General features: G+C 41.7%; 1 protein-coding gene across 1 annotated transcript in view; it reads left to right on the plus strand.

Moving 5' to 3' along the window:
* The window catches only part of LOC109937996 (phosphofurin acidic cluster sorting protein 1-like), a 164,840-nt gene that overhangs the window by 68,426 nt on the left and 79,803 nt on the right, over window positions 1-16,611 (plus strand). The window contains exons 3-5 of the mRNA XM_048596611.1: window positions 3,873-3,962; window positions 15,589-15,714; window positions 15,905-16,067. Of these exons, the coding sequence (XP_048452568.1) occupies window positions 3,873-3,962; window positions 15,589-15,714; window positions 15,905-16,067 (379 nt within the window). The remainder of the gene's footprint in view (window positions 1-3,872; window positions 3,963-15,588; window positions 15,715-15,904; window positions 16,068-16,611) is intronic.

The raw sequence follows: 16,611 nt of genomic DNA on the forward strand, positions 1-16,611 counted from the left end.
TGCACTGTCGGAGGTTCAGTGCTGATGGAGTGTTGCACTGTCGGAGGGTCAGTACTCAGGGAGTGCTGCACTGTCGGAGGGTCAGTACTCAGGGAGTGCTGCACTGTCGAGGGTCACTACTGAGGGAATTTTAGAATGAGGAATAGGCAGTATTGTAACTGCGTCTGTGGCACTATTTGAAGTATTTTGTTCACGCTGGAACTTTTGAACTTTGCTTTTTTCTTTGCTGTGTGATTGAGGCAGTATCTCTGGATTGACTCAAATAATTTGTTTAAATGACCTTGAATGTCACTGTGTCTTTAGTATTTATCTTAAAGAAAGGAAGAAAGGTAGAGAGCTGGAGAGATTTCGGAATCAGAAGTCACATGACACCAGGTTATAGTCCAACAGGATTATTTGAAATCACAAGCTTTCAGAGTGCTGCTGCCTTGTCCGGTGAAGTGACTTGGAATGCCCCTCTACATGACTAGTCACTATTGATTCTGACTTTTCATTTCATAAGACCATGAGAATAGCAACAGGATTAGGCCTGTTCCATTATTTAGTATGGGCACGCCTGTCCACTTTCCTGTCCTTTCCCGACTGATCAAGCATCTACCTATTTCAGCCTTATAAATACACCAGGACTCTGACCCCCACAGCTCTCTCTAGCAAGGACACTCAATCCTCAGAAAGAAGAAATTCCTCCTCTTTTCAATCTTAAATTGGCGCCCTTTATTCTGACACGGTGCCCCCTGGTCCTAGACTCTCCCCTGAAGGGAAACATCCTCTTAGCATTGACCTTTAAGATTCCCATATGTTTCAATGAGATCACCTTACATTCCGGTAAACTCCAGCAAGTAGAGTCCAAACCTGTTCAACCTTTGCTCATAAAACAATCCCTGTGTACCAGGAATCATCCCAATGAACCTTCTTTGAACTAAAGTGAAATAATATAATTCCTTAAACAAGGGGACCAAAACTACTCTCAGTAATCCAGATATCAGCACCTTGTGCAATCATCAAAATGTCCACTTGTTTCACTTTGCTACTGCTTTTCAAAATAAAAGACTTTCAATGAACTCAAAATAACCAATTTATTATAACACAAACATATTATTAAAAGAAGTGCTGAAAACTGGTTAATGTTTAAGATTAAATCCAAAATGAGACTATAACTGTCTTTAATCCCAAGCAAACAGACACACCCAGCACAATAGTGACTTTACAGAGATGATATTTTAAAGAAAAGCAGAAAGGGAGAATACCCTTATTGACCAGGGGTCTATAACAGAAAGGGAAGAGATTGAATCTTCACAGTCCATTGAACTTCCTGTTGACAAATTTGAACTACTGACAAAGATCTTTAACCAAAACTTCAGTTTATTTGGAAATCAAGCTGGATCCAAGTCTTTGGATCATGGTCACAGTTCAGGTTTTCAGGGTTTACAACCTAGTCAAACTGTTGACTTGATCAGGTTCCCAAATTCTGACCAGGAGAGAGGTCTTGCAGCCTCATTGCTCCTTACTGCTGCTTCTTTTTCCTAATGACTCTCCTGGTGTTTGAAAACCATCAAAATAGAGGACCCATAGTATATGCGAAGACAGGCCTTCAGGCAACTAAAGTCAATCAACCTTTTTTATTCCAGAAAGTAGCCAATGATTCAGTATCTTCCAGTATTGTTTTGGTATAGGTCATCACTTTTATGTAATATTATGTAATATAGTTGCAAACTCCAAAGGCTGTTTGAACTTTGACATAAAATGATCGGTCTGAAATGATAGCTGTGTTTCTCTCTCCACAGATGCAGCCAGACCTGCTGAACTTCTCCAGCATTTTCTGTTTTTATTTCAGATTTTCAGTGTCTACAGTATTTTGCTCATGTTTTGCTGTTTGTATGGTCAATAACTACCTAACTGCCGTCAATGCCTTTCAAAGTCAGTGAAACACTGCAAACATTTCTGAGGAATGTAATACACAGACTACAAATGACTGAAAAAGTGCCTGGGCTGGAGAGTTTCAATTATGAAGAGAGATTAGATGGACTAGGATTGTTTTCCTTAGCGTAGAAACGACTGAGAGGACATGATTAAGATGTATAAAGTTATGAGGGGCATAGACAGGAAGAAACGTTTCCCTTTGATAAAGGGATCCATGACCAGAGGACATAGATTTAAAGTAAGGTCAGGAGGTTTTAGAGGAAATGTGAGGAAAAACTTTTTCACCCAGTGGGTGACAAGTATTTAGATGTGCATATACAGTGCCAAGTGTTGGAAAATGGGATTAGAATAGTCAAGTGGTTTATTTTTCTGGTGCAGATTTGATGGGCTGAAGGGCCTTTATCTGTGCTGTAGACCTCTATGTCTCTATGGAGGGAATAAGATATGTCCTTGAGTGTTTCTAGTACCAGTGGAATTATGCCAGTTGGGTATCTTGGGTGACTATCAGGCACAAGCTGCCTGAAGTTCCATTCAGATAATTCCCCATCACTATGCCACCACATCTCCACATCTGTTGGTAAGCAGTTTATTCAGCTTGTTATATCCATGGAAGAGGCCCCAGGTGAATTGGTGAGGAGCGAGAGTCATCCTGAAACACACTTATTTAGCTTTGGGTGCTGTTGAGGTCTCTGTTCTTTTCTCATGAACGTGCACTGTGCCTGTTTCAATTCAACAAGGGTTCATTTCTCTGGGCATGTGCCTGGTGTGAGAAAAAGCTTTTTCACTCAACTAGTAGTTAGTTATGGAATGCACTGCCTAGAAATGTGGTGGAAGAAGGTTTAATTGAGGCATTGAAGAGGACATTGAATGATTATTTGGACAGAAATAAGTTGCAGGGGTATGGGGAAAAGACAGGAGATTGGTGCTGGGCAATGATGCTCATATGAAGAGCTGGTACAGGTGCCAGCCATTGGGTTAAATGGCCTCTTTCTGCAGCATAACAATTCTGATTCTGTTGGGATATTGTCCAGATTTTGGATCCACAATCTATGAAGGATAGTATAATCTTCTAGAAGTGAGAGATGAAACTTGTCAGGAAGGAACCCAAGATGAGAAACTTCAGTTATGTGGCACGACTAGAGAATATAGTATTTTTGCTAAAACATTAAAAAAGAATATGCTATTGTTTAAGGTCAAAGGAGAAAAATTTAAAAGGGACCAGAGGGGCAACTTCTTCACACACAGGGTAGTTCATGTATGGAATGATCTGCCAGAGGAAGTAGTTGATGCAGGTACAGTTACAACATTTAAAAGACATTTGGACAAATATATGAATAGGAAAGGTTTAGAGGGATATAGGCCAGGTGCAGGCAAATGGGGTCTATAGTTTGAGAAACCTGGTTGGCGTGGACTAGTTGGACCAAAGGGTCTGTTTCTGTGCTCTATGACTTTATGAGGCAATTCTTTAACCAGTCAAAGTCAAGCTGCATGATTTAAAATTTACCAAAACCTGGCTGTTTACTGTCAATCAGCATTACTGAGTGCATTTTTATGGCAGTGCCTAAACAGCAGAATCCACTTGGTAACAATTTAGCAGTTTCCTCTCTAGCAGCATAAATGTTGACTTTCCTGTTGACTATGTATTCTTGTGAAATATCCCAATGAGTGAAACTCAGTGGCTTCGACAAAACGTGTCTTTTTTCAGCAATACCAAGGCTTGTTTTAGTTTGAACAGCATGTTTAGATACTGCTTTACTTTGACACTAGACTGCTCTCTCAGCATCATTCTATCCTCTTTCCAGATGGGGTTCCCTTGAAAACAATCTTACTACATTCAGAAGCAAGCAGAGTCCTCCAATGGCAGTGCTGTCACAGGGTTGATTTACACAGAATGCTTGACTCTATGACTCTATGACTCTGTAATAGCTCTTTCTCATTTTGGTGCATTGTAGGGCTCGAAGCGAATCCTAAGATCGAATGAATATCTTCTCCCCCCAGGTGGCCTGATGGAGACCGAGTTAGAGCTCACCTTTTCCTTGCAGGTATCTACTATGCGCAAGATGATTTGTCACTTTCTGCTTTCAAGAGATATTTTTATTTAACTCTTACATGCAAACGTACAAATTAGGAGGGAAGGTAGGTCTTTCAGCCCTTCGAGCTTATCTCAATCTTAACTAATTAATCTTATTTTGGCTGAATCTTCAGGATGGTTAAGCAAGGAGGTATCCAGTGGTCTGCGAATGTTTTTTTTCCTGGGCTACATAGCATTTCATTCTGGCTTGGAGCTTTCCCATCACTGTAAATAAAGCAGAGGTCAGCAGGGTGTAAGGTCTTCCCTCTTCTGATCATGTTTCAGCTAGACCATCCCACCAAGCTCTGATTGAAAATTGTTTCATAGTGCCTTCTGAAAAGAGAGGGCACCCTATAACAAAAGAGATTTTTAAATTCTCCTGTGGGATATGGATGTTCCTAGTTGCCCAAAGAGTTGCCAGTTAACAACACAAAAAGGTTAATGGGTATGATCTTACAGCCATTGCAGATACACACTTACTAGGAGATCAGAACTGAGTGCTAAATATTCAGTAGTACCTGAACTTTATGAAGGACACAGGAAGGAAAGGGTAGTGGGATTGCATTGTTAGCATGGCATGGGATAAGTACAACAGCAAAAAGTGAATAAAAGCAAATACTACAGATGCTGGAAATCTGAAACACAGAAAATGCTGAGAAACTTGGCAGGTCTAGCTGCATCACTGGAGAGAGAAAATGAGTTAATGTTTTGAGGCCAGTATGACTCTCTTCTCCAGCTGCCAGAAATGCTGAGTTTCTCCAGCATTCTCTGTGTTTATAGCAAGAAATGATTGTGAATTGAAAGATATAGAGCCCATATGTGTACAAGTAAAAAATAAATTTTGTATTCGGGAACGTTTCCTAGAACTATATGTTGTGGATTCAACCAGGGATTTTTAAATTTTTTTATTCATTCATGGGACATGGGTGTCGCTGGCTGGGCCAACATTTCTTGCCCATGTCTCGTTGCCCCCTTGAGAAGGTGATGGTGAGCTGCCTTCTTGAACTGCTACTGTCTATGTGCTTTAGGTAGACCCACAATGCCATTAGGGAGGGAATTCACTGGTTTTGACCCAGTGACACTGAAGGAACAGTGGTATATTTTCAAGTCACGATGGTGAGTGGCTTGGAGGGAAACTTGGAGGGGGTGGTGTTCTCATGTCTTTGTCTTCTAGATAGAAGTGGTTGTGGATTTGGAAGGTGCTGTCTGAGGACTTGCTTATTTTGTATTATTGGAATACTATTAGTTATGAAGGCTAACACAACATATTTATTCACTCCAGTGCCATTCCCTAGATCCACATTATTATTTCACCAAACTATTTTGAATCTGATTATGCATAATTAGGCAGAATTAATAAATTATGTCAGAGTAGAAGATCCCCTTCAAAACAGTGACCATAACATGGAGGAGCTTGGGTTGGAAACAACTATATTAAGCTTAAACAATGGCAATTACAAAGGAATGAGGGCAGAGCCAGCTGCAATGCACTGGGGAAAGAGTTTATCAGCAAAGATGGTTGAGAAACAATGGCAGCCATTTAAAAAAATAGTTCTATGCTTGCAGTGAGGACGTATCTCAGTGAGTAAGAAAGATTCTAGGAAGAGGATACACCGACAATGATTAACCAAGGAAGTTAGGGATAGCACCAAATTGAATGAAGAAAACATACAACATGGCAAACTTTAAATAATAATTTAAATAATAGTAAGCCAGAGGATTGGGAAAGTTTTAAAAACCAACCAAATACCACCAAAAAATAATAAAAGGGGACAAGATAAACTTTTAGGGTAAACTTGAAAGTAATATCTAAATGGCCAGTAAGAGCTTTTTTAAACATATAAAAGGGAAGAGAAAAACCAAAGTGAACATAAGCCCTTTAGAGAATCAGGCTGGGGAAATAATAATGGGGAACCAGGAAATGACAGAGGAAGTAAATAAATACTTTGCATCAGTCTGCACAGGAGAAGACACTGTATTAAAATTACTAAATAATCAACGGTCAAAAGAATGGGAGGAAATAAATATAATAACTATCACTAGAGAAAATTTTTTTGGGAAACTAATTGATCTCAACACAGACAGGTTCCCTGGACCTGATTTGATGCATCTGAGGATATTAAAGGAAGTAACTACAGGGATAATGGATGCACAGGTAGTAATCTTCCAAGAATCCTTAGAGTCTGGAAAAGTTCTACAAAATTTAAAAAACTGCCAATGTAACATCTGTATTTAGAAAAGAAGGACAGAAAACAGGTAACTATAGGCTAGTTTGCTTACTGTCTGTTATTTGGAAAATGTTAGATGTCATGGCAGATCATTTAGAAATACATAATATGATCAAGCCGAATCAGCTTGGGTTCATGATGGAGAAATCCTGCCTGACAAATTTACTAGAATTCTTTGAGGAGGTAACATGCAGGACAGATAAAGGGGAAGCAGTGGATGTGATATACATGGATTTTCAGAGGGTTTTTGATAAGATATCACACATTAAGCTTATAAAAGCTCAAAGAGTTGGATGTAGTATGTTTGCATAGATGGAGGATTGACTAACTAATAGAAAACTGAGAATTGGGATAAGGTGGTATTTTCAGAAAGGCAAATGTTGAGGATGACGTAAAAAGTCTGCACAGGGATATGGACAGGTTAAGCAAGTCAGAAAAATCTTGGCAGACAGAGTATAATGTGGGGAAATGTGAGGTTATGCACTTTGGCAAGAAGAATAGAGGAGCTAAATATTGTTTAAATGCAGAAGCACTTCGGGAGCTACAGAAGAGGATTTGGGAGTCTTTGTGCATGAGTCACAGAAAGCTAGTCCCCAAATTCAGCAGCTAATAACGAAGGCAAGTGGAATTGTACAGGGTACTAGTCAGTACACCTCAGCTGGAATACTGTGAACAGTTTTGGGCCGCTTATCTAAGGAAAGATATACTAACACTGGGGGGCAGTCCAGAGAAGGTTCACTCGGCTGATCCCGGATTTGGAGGGAGTCTTATGAGGAGAGGTTGAGTAGATTGGCCTGTACTCAATGGAATTTAGAAGAATGAGAGGCAACCTTATCATAGCATACAAGATACTTAGGGGACTTGACGGGTTGATGCAGAGAGGTTGTTTCCCCTTGTGGAAGAGTCTAGGACCAAAGGGCATCATGTCAGAATAAGGAGTCACACATTTAAGACGGATGAAGAGGAGTTTCTTCTCTCAGAGGGTAATGAATCTGCAGAATTCTTTACCACAGAAGGCTGTTGAGGCTGGAACATTAGTATATTCATGGCTGAGATAGACAGATTTTTAATCAGTACCAGTATAAAGGGTTATGGGGAAAAGACTGGAAAGTGGAGTTGAGGATTATCAGATCAGCCATAATCTCATTGAATTGTGGAGTAGACTCAATGGGTTGAATGGCCTACTTCTACTCCTACATCTTATGGTCTTACTCTGTGACACTGAGCTGATCAGAAGGTCAAGTACGTGCAGTTGGCTTCGCTGTCCTGTGGAGACAGAGGGCTGCTGCTCACTTCCGAGTGCTTCTTGATGGAAAGGTGATTGAGGGAAGGATTGGACATGAAAGTGGTGAAATAGCCGGTCATACTCAGACTCAAGGATGGCCTGGTAAATGTTGACCTTCCATAATTTTCAGGAGATGAGATGAGGGCGGTCAGCCTGGGAAGTTGGAATGTGGGAGTTCCTGGTTGCAGCCATGCCACAGTGGCAGATGCCCTGCATTCACTTGCCCTATCTAGCCCTACCCACTCGTACTTTACTTCCTCCATGAATGAGGTTATCACTGGTAAAGCTGGTATCTGTTACCATCTTTAGTTTCCTTTGAACTGTGAGGCTTGCTAAAGCCTTTCAGAGAACAGTTAAAGTTAGAGTCACATGAAGATTACACTGGGTAACATAGGAATAAGAGTAAGCCACTCAGCGCATTGACCCTGCCCCACCATTCAGTAATGATGTGTTGGACTGGGGTGGATAAGATCAGAAATCACACGACACCAGGTTATAGTCTAACAGGTTTATTTGAAAACACAAGCTTTTGGAACGCCTGAAGAAGGAACAAGGCTCAGAAAGCTTGTGTTTTCAAATAAACCTGTTGGACTATAACCTGGTGTCGTGTGATTTCCGACCTTGTCCACCATTCAGCAAGTCATGGCTGATTGAACACCTCCATGCCTTATATTCCTCTCCATCCCCATAACCTGGTACCACACTTGGAATCAGAAATCTATCAATCTCTACCTTAAATATACTCAATGACTGAGCTTCCACAGCTCTCTTTGTTAGAGAATTCCAAAGGTTCACAACCCTCGAAGGAAAACAATTTTGTCTCATCTTGGACCTCATGATATCTCCTTTATTTTTAAATTGTGCCCTTGGTTCTAGTTTCTCCAATCAGGGGAAATGCCTTATCTGCATCTACCCTGTCTATAACTTTCAGTATTTTGTAAGTTTCAACCAGATTACCTCTCATTCTTTGAAACTCTACAGAATACAGACCCAGATTGCCCACCCTTTCTCCACAAGACAGTCCCATCATCCCGGGGATCAGTCTGGTGAACTTTTGTTACACTCCCTCAATGGCAATAATATCTTTCCTGCGAAAAGGAGACCAAAACTGCACACAGTGCTCTAGATGTGGGTCTAACCAAGTTCCTACACAAATGAAGCAGGACTTCACTGTTCCTGTACTCAAATTCTCTTCCAGTAAAGGCTAGCATTCTATTAGCCTTCCTCATAGCTTGCTGTCCCTGCATGTTCACCTTCAGTGATTTGTTGACAAGGATACCTTTGTTTATCCATATTTTCCAACCTCTTACCATTTAATAAATAAATCTACACTTTCCAATCTCTACCATTTAACAAATACTCTGCCCAAATGTTTCTCTTAACAAAGTAGATAACCTCACATTTTCCCACATTCCAGTCCAGTTGTCATGTTCTGACCTATTCACTCTGTCTGTGCAAATCCTCCTAACGCCGTATTACATAACCCCCTTCCCCACAACAGAGTCTCATTTGTAAATTTGGTAATATTCTATTTGGTCCCCACATCCAAATCATTGGTATATACTATGAACAGGAACAGCTGGGGCTCAAGTACTGATCCTTGTGGTACCCCACTAGTCATAGCCTGCGATCATGAGAATGACCTGTTTGTTCCGTTTTCTACCAGTTAGCCAATGATGTATCCATGCCAGTACATTATCTCCTGTGCTATGTGCTTTCAATTTTCTAACCAGCTTCTGTGGAGAACTTCACCAAAAGCCTTCTGAAGATCCACGTATACTACATCCATAAACTCTCCTTTATCAATTTTGGTCATAATGTTTGCAAAAAAACTCCAACAAGATTGTCAAACACGATTCCCATTCTCAAATTCATGCCCACAATATGCAATCAGAACATTATCAACAAGGTGTCTGTTTATCCCATCCTATTTTGTAGATTCTAACTTTTTCTATCTACTGAAGAGAAGGTTAAGAAGTGACCTTACTGATGTGTTCAAAATTATGAACAATTTTGACAGAGTGAAGAAGGATATTCTGTTTCCACTGATGGTATGTCACTAATTACAGGTCACAATTTCAAGATTGTTAACAAGAGAGCTAGGAGTGAAATGAGGAGAAACTTCTTTACTCAGAGAGTTGTCAGGATTTAGAATCCATTGCCTGGAAGAGTAGTGGAGGCAGATTCCAGAGAGGTTTCAAAAGGGAACTGAATTTCGAGGGTTATGAAGATAGAGCTGGAAAATGGGATTAGCTGGGTTTCGGGAATCAGTGCAGATGCAATGGGCCAAATGTATTGTAAAATTCTATGATTCGATGATTCTACTGATTTAAGGCTATCAAGTCTGTAGTACCCTGTTTTCTCTCATGCTCCCTTCTTAAATAGAGGAGTGACATTTGCTACCTTCTAATACTCATGAATTATTCCAGAATCTTTTGAAGTTTGGATCGCAATGCATCAACTATTTCACAATCTCTATAACCACTTGTATCAACCCTCTGCAATGTAGACTGTCCAGATCTGGGGACCTAATCAACTTTCAGCCCATTAATTTCTCCAGTATAATCTTCTTACTAATGCCAGTACCCTTTAACTCCTCATTTTCCCGAGCCACTTGGATCTCTAATTCTGGGAGATTCTGGTCTCTCCCTCGGTGAAAACAGACTCACATTAATCACTTAGCTTCTGTGCCTTTCTCTATTCCCCATAACAAAGTCTCCTGACTCTGCCTCTATTGGACCCATATTTGTTTTAGCCAAACACTTTTTATGTACTTGTGGAAGTTTTTACACTCCATTTATATCCTTTTTGCTGAATTACATTCAAATACTAAATAACAAGGTGTAGAGCTGGATGAACACAGCAGGCCAAGCAGCATCAGAGGAGCAGGAAAGCTGACATTTCGGGTTTACACCGGCAGGCAGGAAGGTGGTTTGAAGTGTGTCTACTTCAATGCCAGGAGCATCCGGAATAAGGTGGGTGAACTTGCAGCATGGGTTGGTACCTGGGACTTCAATGTTGTGGCCATTTCGGAGACATGGATAGAGCAGGGACAGGAATGGTTGTTGCAGATTCCGGGGTTTAGATGTTTCAGTAAGATCAGGGAAGGTGGTAAAAGAGGGGGAGGTGTGGCATTGTTAGGCAAGGACAGTATTACGGTGGCAGAAAGGACGTTTGATGAGGACTCGTCTACTGAGGTAGTATGGGCTGAGGTTAGAAACAGGAAAGGAGAGGTCACCCTGTTGGGAGTTTTCTATAGGCCTCCGAAAAGTTCCAGAGATGTAGAGGAAAAGATTGTAAAGATGATTCTGGATAGGAGCGAAAGTAACAGGGTAGTTGTTATGGGGGACTTTAACTTTTCAAATATTGACTGGAAACGCTATAGTTCGAGTACTTCAGATGGGTCAGTTTTTGTCCAATGTGTGCAGGAGGGTTTCCTGGCACAGTATGTAGATAGCCAACAAGAGGCGAGGCCACATTGGATTTGGTACTGGGTAATGAACCAGGCCAGGTGTTAGATTTGGAGGTAGGTGAGCACTTTGGTGATAGTGACCACAATTCAGTTACGTTTACTTTAGCGATGGAAAGGGACAGGTATATACCGCAGGGCAAGAGTTATAGTTGGGGGAAAGGCAATTATGAGGCAATCAGGCAAGATTTAGGACGCATAGGATGGAGAAGGAAACTGCAGGGGCTGGGCACAATTGAAATGTGGAGCTTGTTCAAGGAACAGCTACTGCATGTCCTTGAGAAGTATGTACCTGTCAGGCAGGGAGGAAGTGGTCGAGCGAGGGAACCGTGGTTTACTAAAGAAGTTGAATCTCTTGTCAAGAGGAAGAAGGAGGCTTATGTGGAGATGAGGCGTGAAGGCTCAGTGAGGGCGCTTGAGAGTTACAAGTTAGCCAGGAAGGACCTAAAGAGAGAGCTAAGAAGAGCCAGGAGGGGACATGAGAAGTCTTTAGCAGGTAGGATCAAGGAAAACCCTAAAGCTTTCTATAGGTATGTCAGGAATAAAAGAATGTCTAGAGTAAGATTGGGGCCGGTCAAGGACAGTAGTGGGAAGTTGTGCGTGGAGTCCAAAGAGATAGGAGAGGCGCTAAATGAATATTTTTCGTCAGTATTCATGCAGGAAAAAGACAATGTTGTTGAGGAGAATACTGAGATACAGGCTATTAGACTAGATGGGATTGAGGTTCATAAGGAGGAGGTGTTAGCAATTCTGGAAGGTGTGAAAATAGATAAGTCCCCTGGGCCGGATGGGATTTATCCTAGGATTCTCTGGGAAGCTAGAGAGGAGATTGCAGAGCCTTTGGCTTTGATCTTTATGTCGTCATTGTCTTCAGGAATAGTGCCAGAAGACTGGAGACTAGCAAATGTTGTCCCCTTGTTCAAGAAGGGGAGTAGAGACAACCCTGGTAATTATAGACCAGTGAGCCTTACTTCGGTTGTGGGTAAAGTGTTGGAAAGGATTATAAGAGATAGGATTTATAATCATCTAGAAAGGAATAATTTGATTAGGGATAGTCAACACGGTTTTGTGAAGGGTAGGTCGTGCCTCACAAACCTTATTGAGTTCTTTGAGAAGGTGACCAAACAGGTGGATGAGGGTAAAGCGTTTGATGTGGTGTATATGGATTTCAGTAAAGCGTTCGATAAGGTTCCCCATGGTAGACTATTGCAGAAAATATGGAGGCATGGGATTGAGGGTGATTTAGCGGTTTGGATCAGAAATTGGCTAGCTGTAAGAAGACAGAGGGTGGTGGTTGATGGGAAATGTTCATCCTGGAGTTCAGTTACTAGTGGTATACCTCAAGGATCTGTTTTGGGGCCACTGCTGTTTGTCATTTTTATAAATGGCCTGGATGAGGGCATAGAAGGATGGGTTAGTAAATTTGCGGATGACACCAAAGTCGGTGGAGTTGTGGATAGTGCGGAAGGATGTTGCAGGTTACAGAGGGACATAGATAAGCTGCAGAGCTGGGCTGAGAGGTGGCAAATGGAGTTTAATGCGGAAAAGTGTGAGGTGATTCACTTTGGAAGGAGTAACAGGAATACAGAGTACTGGGCTAATGATAAGATTCTTGGTAGTGTGGATGAGCAGAGAGATCTCGGTGTCCATGTGCATAGATTCCTGAAAGTTGCCACCCAGGTTGATAGGGTTGTTAAGAAGGCGTACGGTGTGTTAGGTTTTTTTGGAAGAGGGATTGAGTTTCGGAGCCATGAGGTCATGTTGCAGCTGTACAAAACTCTGGTGCAGCCGCACTTGGAGTATTACGTACAGTTCTGGTCACCGCATTATAGGGAGGATGTGAAAGCATTGGAAAGGGTGCAGGGGAGATTTACCAGGATGTTGCCTGGTATGGAGGGAAGGTCTTATGAGGAAAGGCTGAGGGACTTGAGGCTGTTTTCGTTAGAGAGAAGAATGTTAAGAGGTGACTTAATAGAGACATACAAGATGATCAGAGGATTAGATAGGGTGGACAGTGGGAGCCTCTTTCCTCGGATGGTGGTGGCTAGCACGAGGGGACATAGCTTTAAATTGAGGGGTGATAGATATAGGACAGATGTCAGAGGTAGGTTCTTTACTCAGAGAGTAGTAAGGGCGTGGAATGCCCTGCCTGCAAAAGTAGTAGACTCGCCAAATTTAAGGGCATTTAAATGGTCATTGGATAAACATATGGATGATAATGGAATAGTTTAGGTTAGATGGGCTTCAGATTGGTTTCACAGGTTGGCGCAACATCGAGGGCCGAAGGGCCTGTACTGCGCTGTAATGTTCTATGTTCTTCAGAAAAATTCTTCTGAAGAAGGGTCTAGACCTGAAACGTCAGCTTTCCTGCTCCTCTGATGCTGCTTGGCCTGCTGTGTTCATCCAGCTCTACACCTTGTTATCTCAGATTCTCCAGCATTGGCAGTTCCTCCTATCTCTGATTCAAATACTAGTCTCCCTTTCCTTAACAGTTTCTCAGTTATTCTTTGTTGTATTCTATAAAATACCCAAACCTCAGATTAATTACTATTTCTAACAATAATCTAGGCCTTATCATTTAATTTTTTACAATCCTGACTTTCTTTATTAGCTATGGTTGACTGAACTTTTTTGAATTCTTCTACATTGATGGAATATATAGTTGTTGGAAGTTGTGTCATAATTCTTTACAGCTTATCTATTTCTTATGTAGAGTCATGCATTGTAATGTATTTTCCCAATCCTGATCAGCCAATCTGTGCCTCCCACTTGCATCATTTCCCAGATTCACATTTATCACTCTTGTTTCAGATTGAACTTTCAAACAATATAAAATTCTATCATATTGTGGTCACTCATTCCTAAAGGATCTTTTACAGGATTGCTAATTAGCCTTTTTTCATTGCATAACACTACATCCAAAATACCCTGTCCTCCAGTCAGCTTCTCAGCGTAGTGCTCTAGAAAACCATCCCTCACATACTCCACAATCTTAACCTCCACAGCTTTAGAGCTTAGTCTTTGTGCAGATTGAAGTTACCCATCATAACTGTGTTACCCACACTCCAAGCTTTGCTCATCTCCTGATTAATACTGTGCCCTACACTGCCACTATCTCATTCCCCTCTATTTTACTTGCTCCCACTCAGTCCAAGTCACACGTCGTTGTCCTGATCTGGTATCCTCCCTTACTAATCACATCCTTAATGATCAGCGCAACTTCACCTCCTTTTCCTCTTGTCTGTCCTTCCTAAATGGTGAATATCCTTGAATATTCAGTTCCCAGTCCTGGTCACCGTGCAGCCATGTTTCTGTAATGACAATCAGATCATACCCATGAATCTCTAATTGTGCCTTTAGATTGTCTCTCTTGATGTGAATGTTGTGTGTATTCAGGGAGAGTGCCCTTAACTGGGTTTTGTTGACATCATTTCACTTTCGATACATACTCAGTGCTTAGCTTTGTTCCTTCTGCCATCTAACCTCCCCAACATTGTTCAACTTCCTGTTACCAACTTCACTTCCTTCTAATTTGGGTTACCCCTCAGATTCCCACTGCCCTAACAAGCCAATTTAATCCTATCCCAACAGCACTAGCAAATCTCCCTGTGAGGAGACCAGTCGCAGTGCCATTAAGGTATAACTGGTACAACTTGTACAGGTTCCACCTGCCCCACAGCCAGGGTCAGTGCCTCAGAGGTTTGATGCACTCTCTCCTTTACCTGCTCCCCAGCCACGTGTTCAACTGGTCAATGCTCCCGTTCTTATGATCACGAGAACGTGGTACTGGGAGTAATCCCGAGATTACTGCTCGAGGTCCTGCTTTTTATTTTCCTTCCCAACTCAGTGAAATCTGCCTTCAGGAGCTCATTGCTCTTCCTACCCATATCCCTGGTACCAATATATCGTCCCACAGACTATGTACTGCAGCCACTCTGTGACATCCTTGACCTGTGCCCCAGGGAGACAACACACCATCCTGGAGTTACATTTACTGCCACAGAAACAGCTGCCTGATCCCCTGACTGTGGAGTCCCCTATCACTATTGCTGTAAGGGTGGCAGAATTGCTTCTCTAAAGCATATTGTTGAACCAGATGGATTTTTATGGCAGTTAATAAGAAATTCATGGTCACTAAGATAAGTTTTCAATTCAAGTTATTAATTGAATTTAAATTCTCCCAGCTGCATGCATGTGTAGAGTATTAACCTGAGCATCTGGGCTACTAGCCCAGTGACAGCACCTGGATGTTACCAGCTCCGTCTTCTACAGCAGGTCCAGGAAACAGATCATTAGTCAGCTTTCTACTGACAGTGAATCTGCTTGATGAAGAGACTCACCTTAAACAGAGTTGAGTCTACTCAGTTTCTGATTGAGACTTGAGTGTTATGCTGCACTGATTTCCAGACTGAATCTATAATTCTATTTGATTGATGCTTCTGAGACGTGTTTACTGTTTTATTGTTCCTTCTGCATTTTCAAAAACAATGGAGGCAGAAATAAGCAGATCAGGAAGAGTTTGATTTCTCAGAAGACTGAGTGAAACAATGAGGCAATTTCATTCTTGTTCTGGTCTTGATGGATTGAAGTTAGTTGTGTTTTATTCCATTGTCAGTATCCCCACTTCCTCAAGAGAGATGCAAACAAACTACAGATAATGCTACAGAGGAGGAAAAGATACAAAAACCGGACAATTCTGGGTTACAAGACGCTGGCACTGGGGGCAATCGATATGGCGGAGGTAAGTTTTCACTGTCCAACATTATCGAGAACTGCTACAGATTCCCTTGTCATTCCTTTTCTCAATCACAGGCTGGCCTGCCTGGATACATTGTCACTTCCAATCTCATATTCTCCTCTTCCTCTTGTGAAAAACTTGAATCATTCACTCTTGCAATACTGTGGTGTTCTCATTCTTCATTCATTGTCAGGTCATGCAGCATCCCACAGATGGGGGACAAGTACTTGGACTACACTCCAACATGAAAGATTCTTCAGTGCGGGTTGCTGATATCAGTATCTACTCTCTCTCCAGCCAGCCAATTGACCATGAGGATAGCAATGTACAAACAGGGCCTAAGACAAAAGCCTCAGGTACATAACATGGTTAAGTGAGTATGTGGATTTAGTCCTTAATATTCACATTTGTGTCAAGGTATTTATCAAATAGGTAAAGCATTTCAGACGGGTAATCTTATGGTGGATATGACAGCAATGTGAATTTCCTCAAACAATTGGAAATGTCCAACTAACTCAGGAGCAAGTTCTCTGTGAAAAACAGAGGTCATAACCTGTATACAAGCAAATACACACAGAAAGCGACAGGGTCAGTACTCTCCCCAGCACTTAGAGAGTAATTCACCCAGTACAGAGAGAGAGTAATTCACACAGCACTGAGAGAGAGTAATTCACCCAGCACTGAGAGGGAGTAATTCACCCAGCCCTGAGAGAGTAATTCACCCAGCACTGAGAGGGAGTAATTCACCCAGCACTGAGAGAGAGTTATTCACCCAGCACGGAGAGGGAGTAATTCACCCAGCAGGGAGAGGGAGTAATTCGCCCAGCACTGAGAGAGAATAATTCACCCAGAACTGAGAGAGAGTAATTCACCCAGCCCTGAGAGAGAGTAATTCACCCA

Source organism: Rhincodon typus, chromosome 5 (genome assembly GCF_021869965.1).
Source record: "Rhincodon typus isolate 14 chromosome 5, sRhiTyp1.1, whole genome shotgun sequence".
Lineage (NCBI taxonomy): Eukaryota > Metazoa > Chordata > Chondrichthyes > Orectolobiformes > Rhincodontidae > Rhincodon > Rhincodon typus.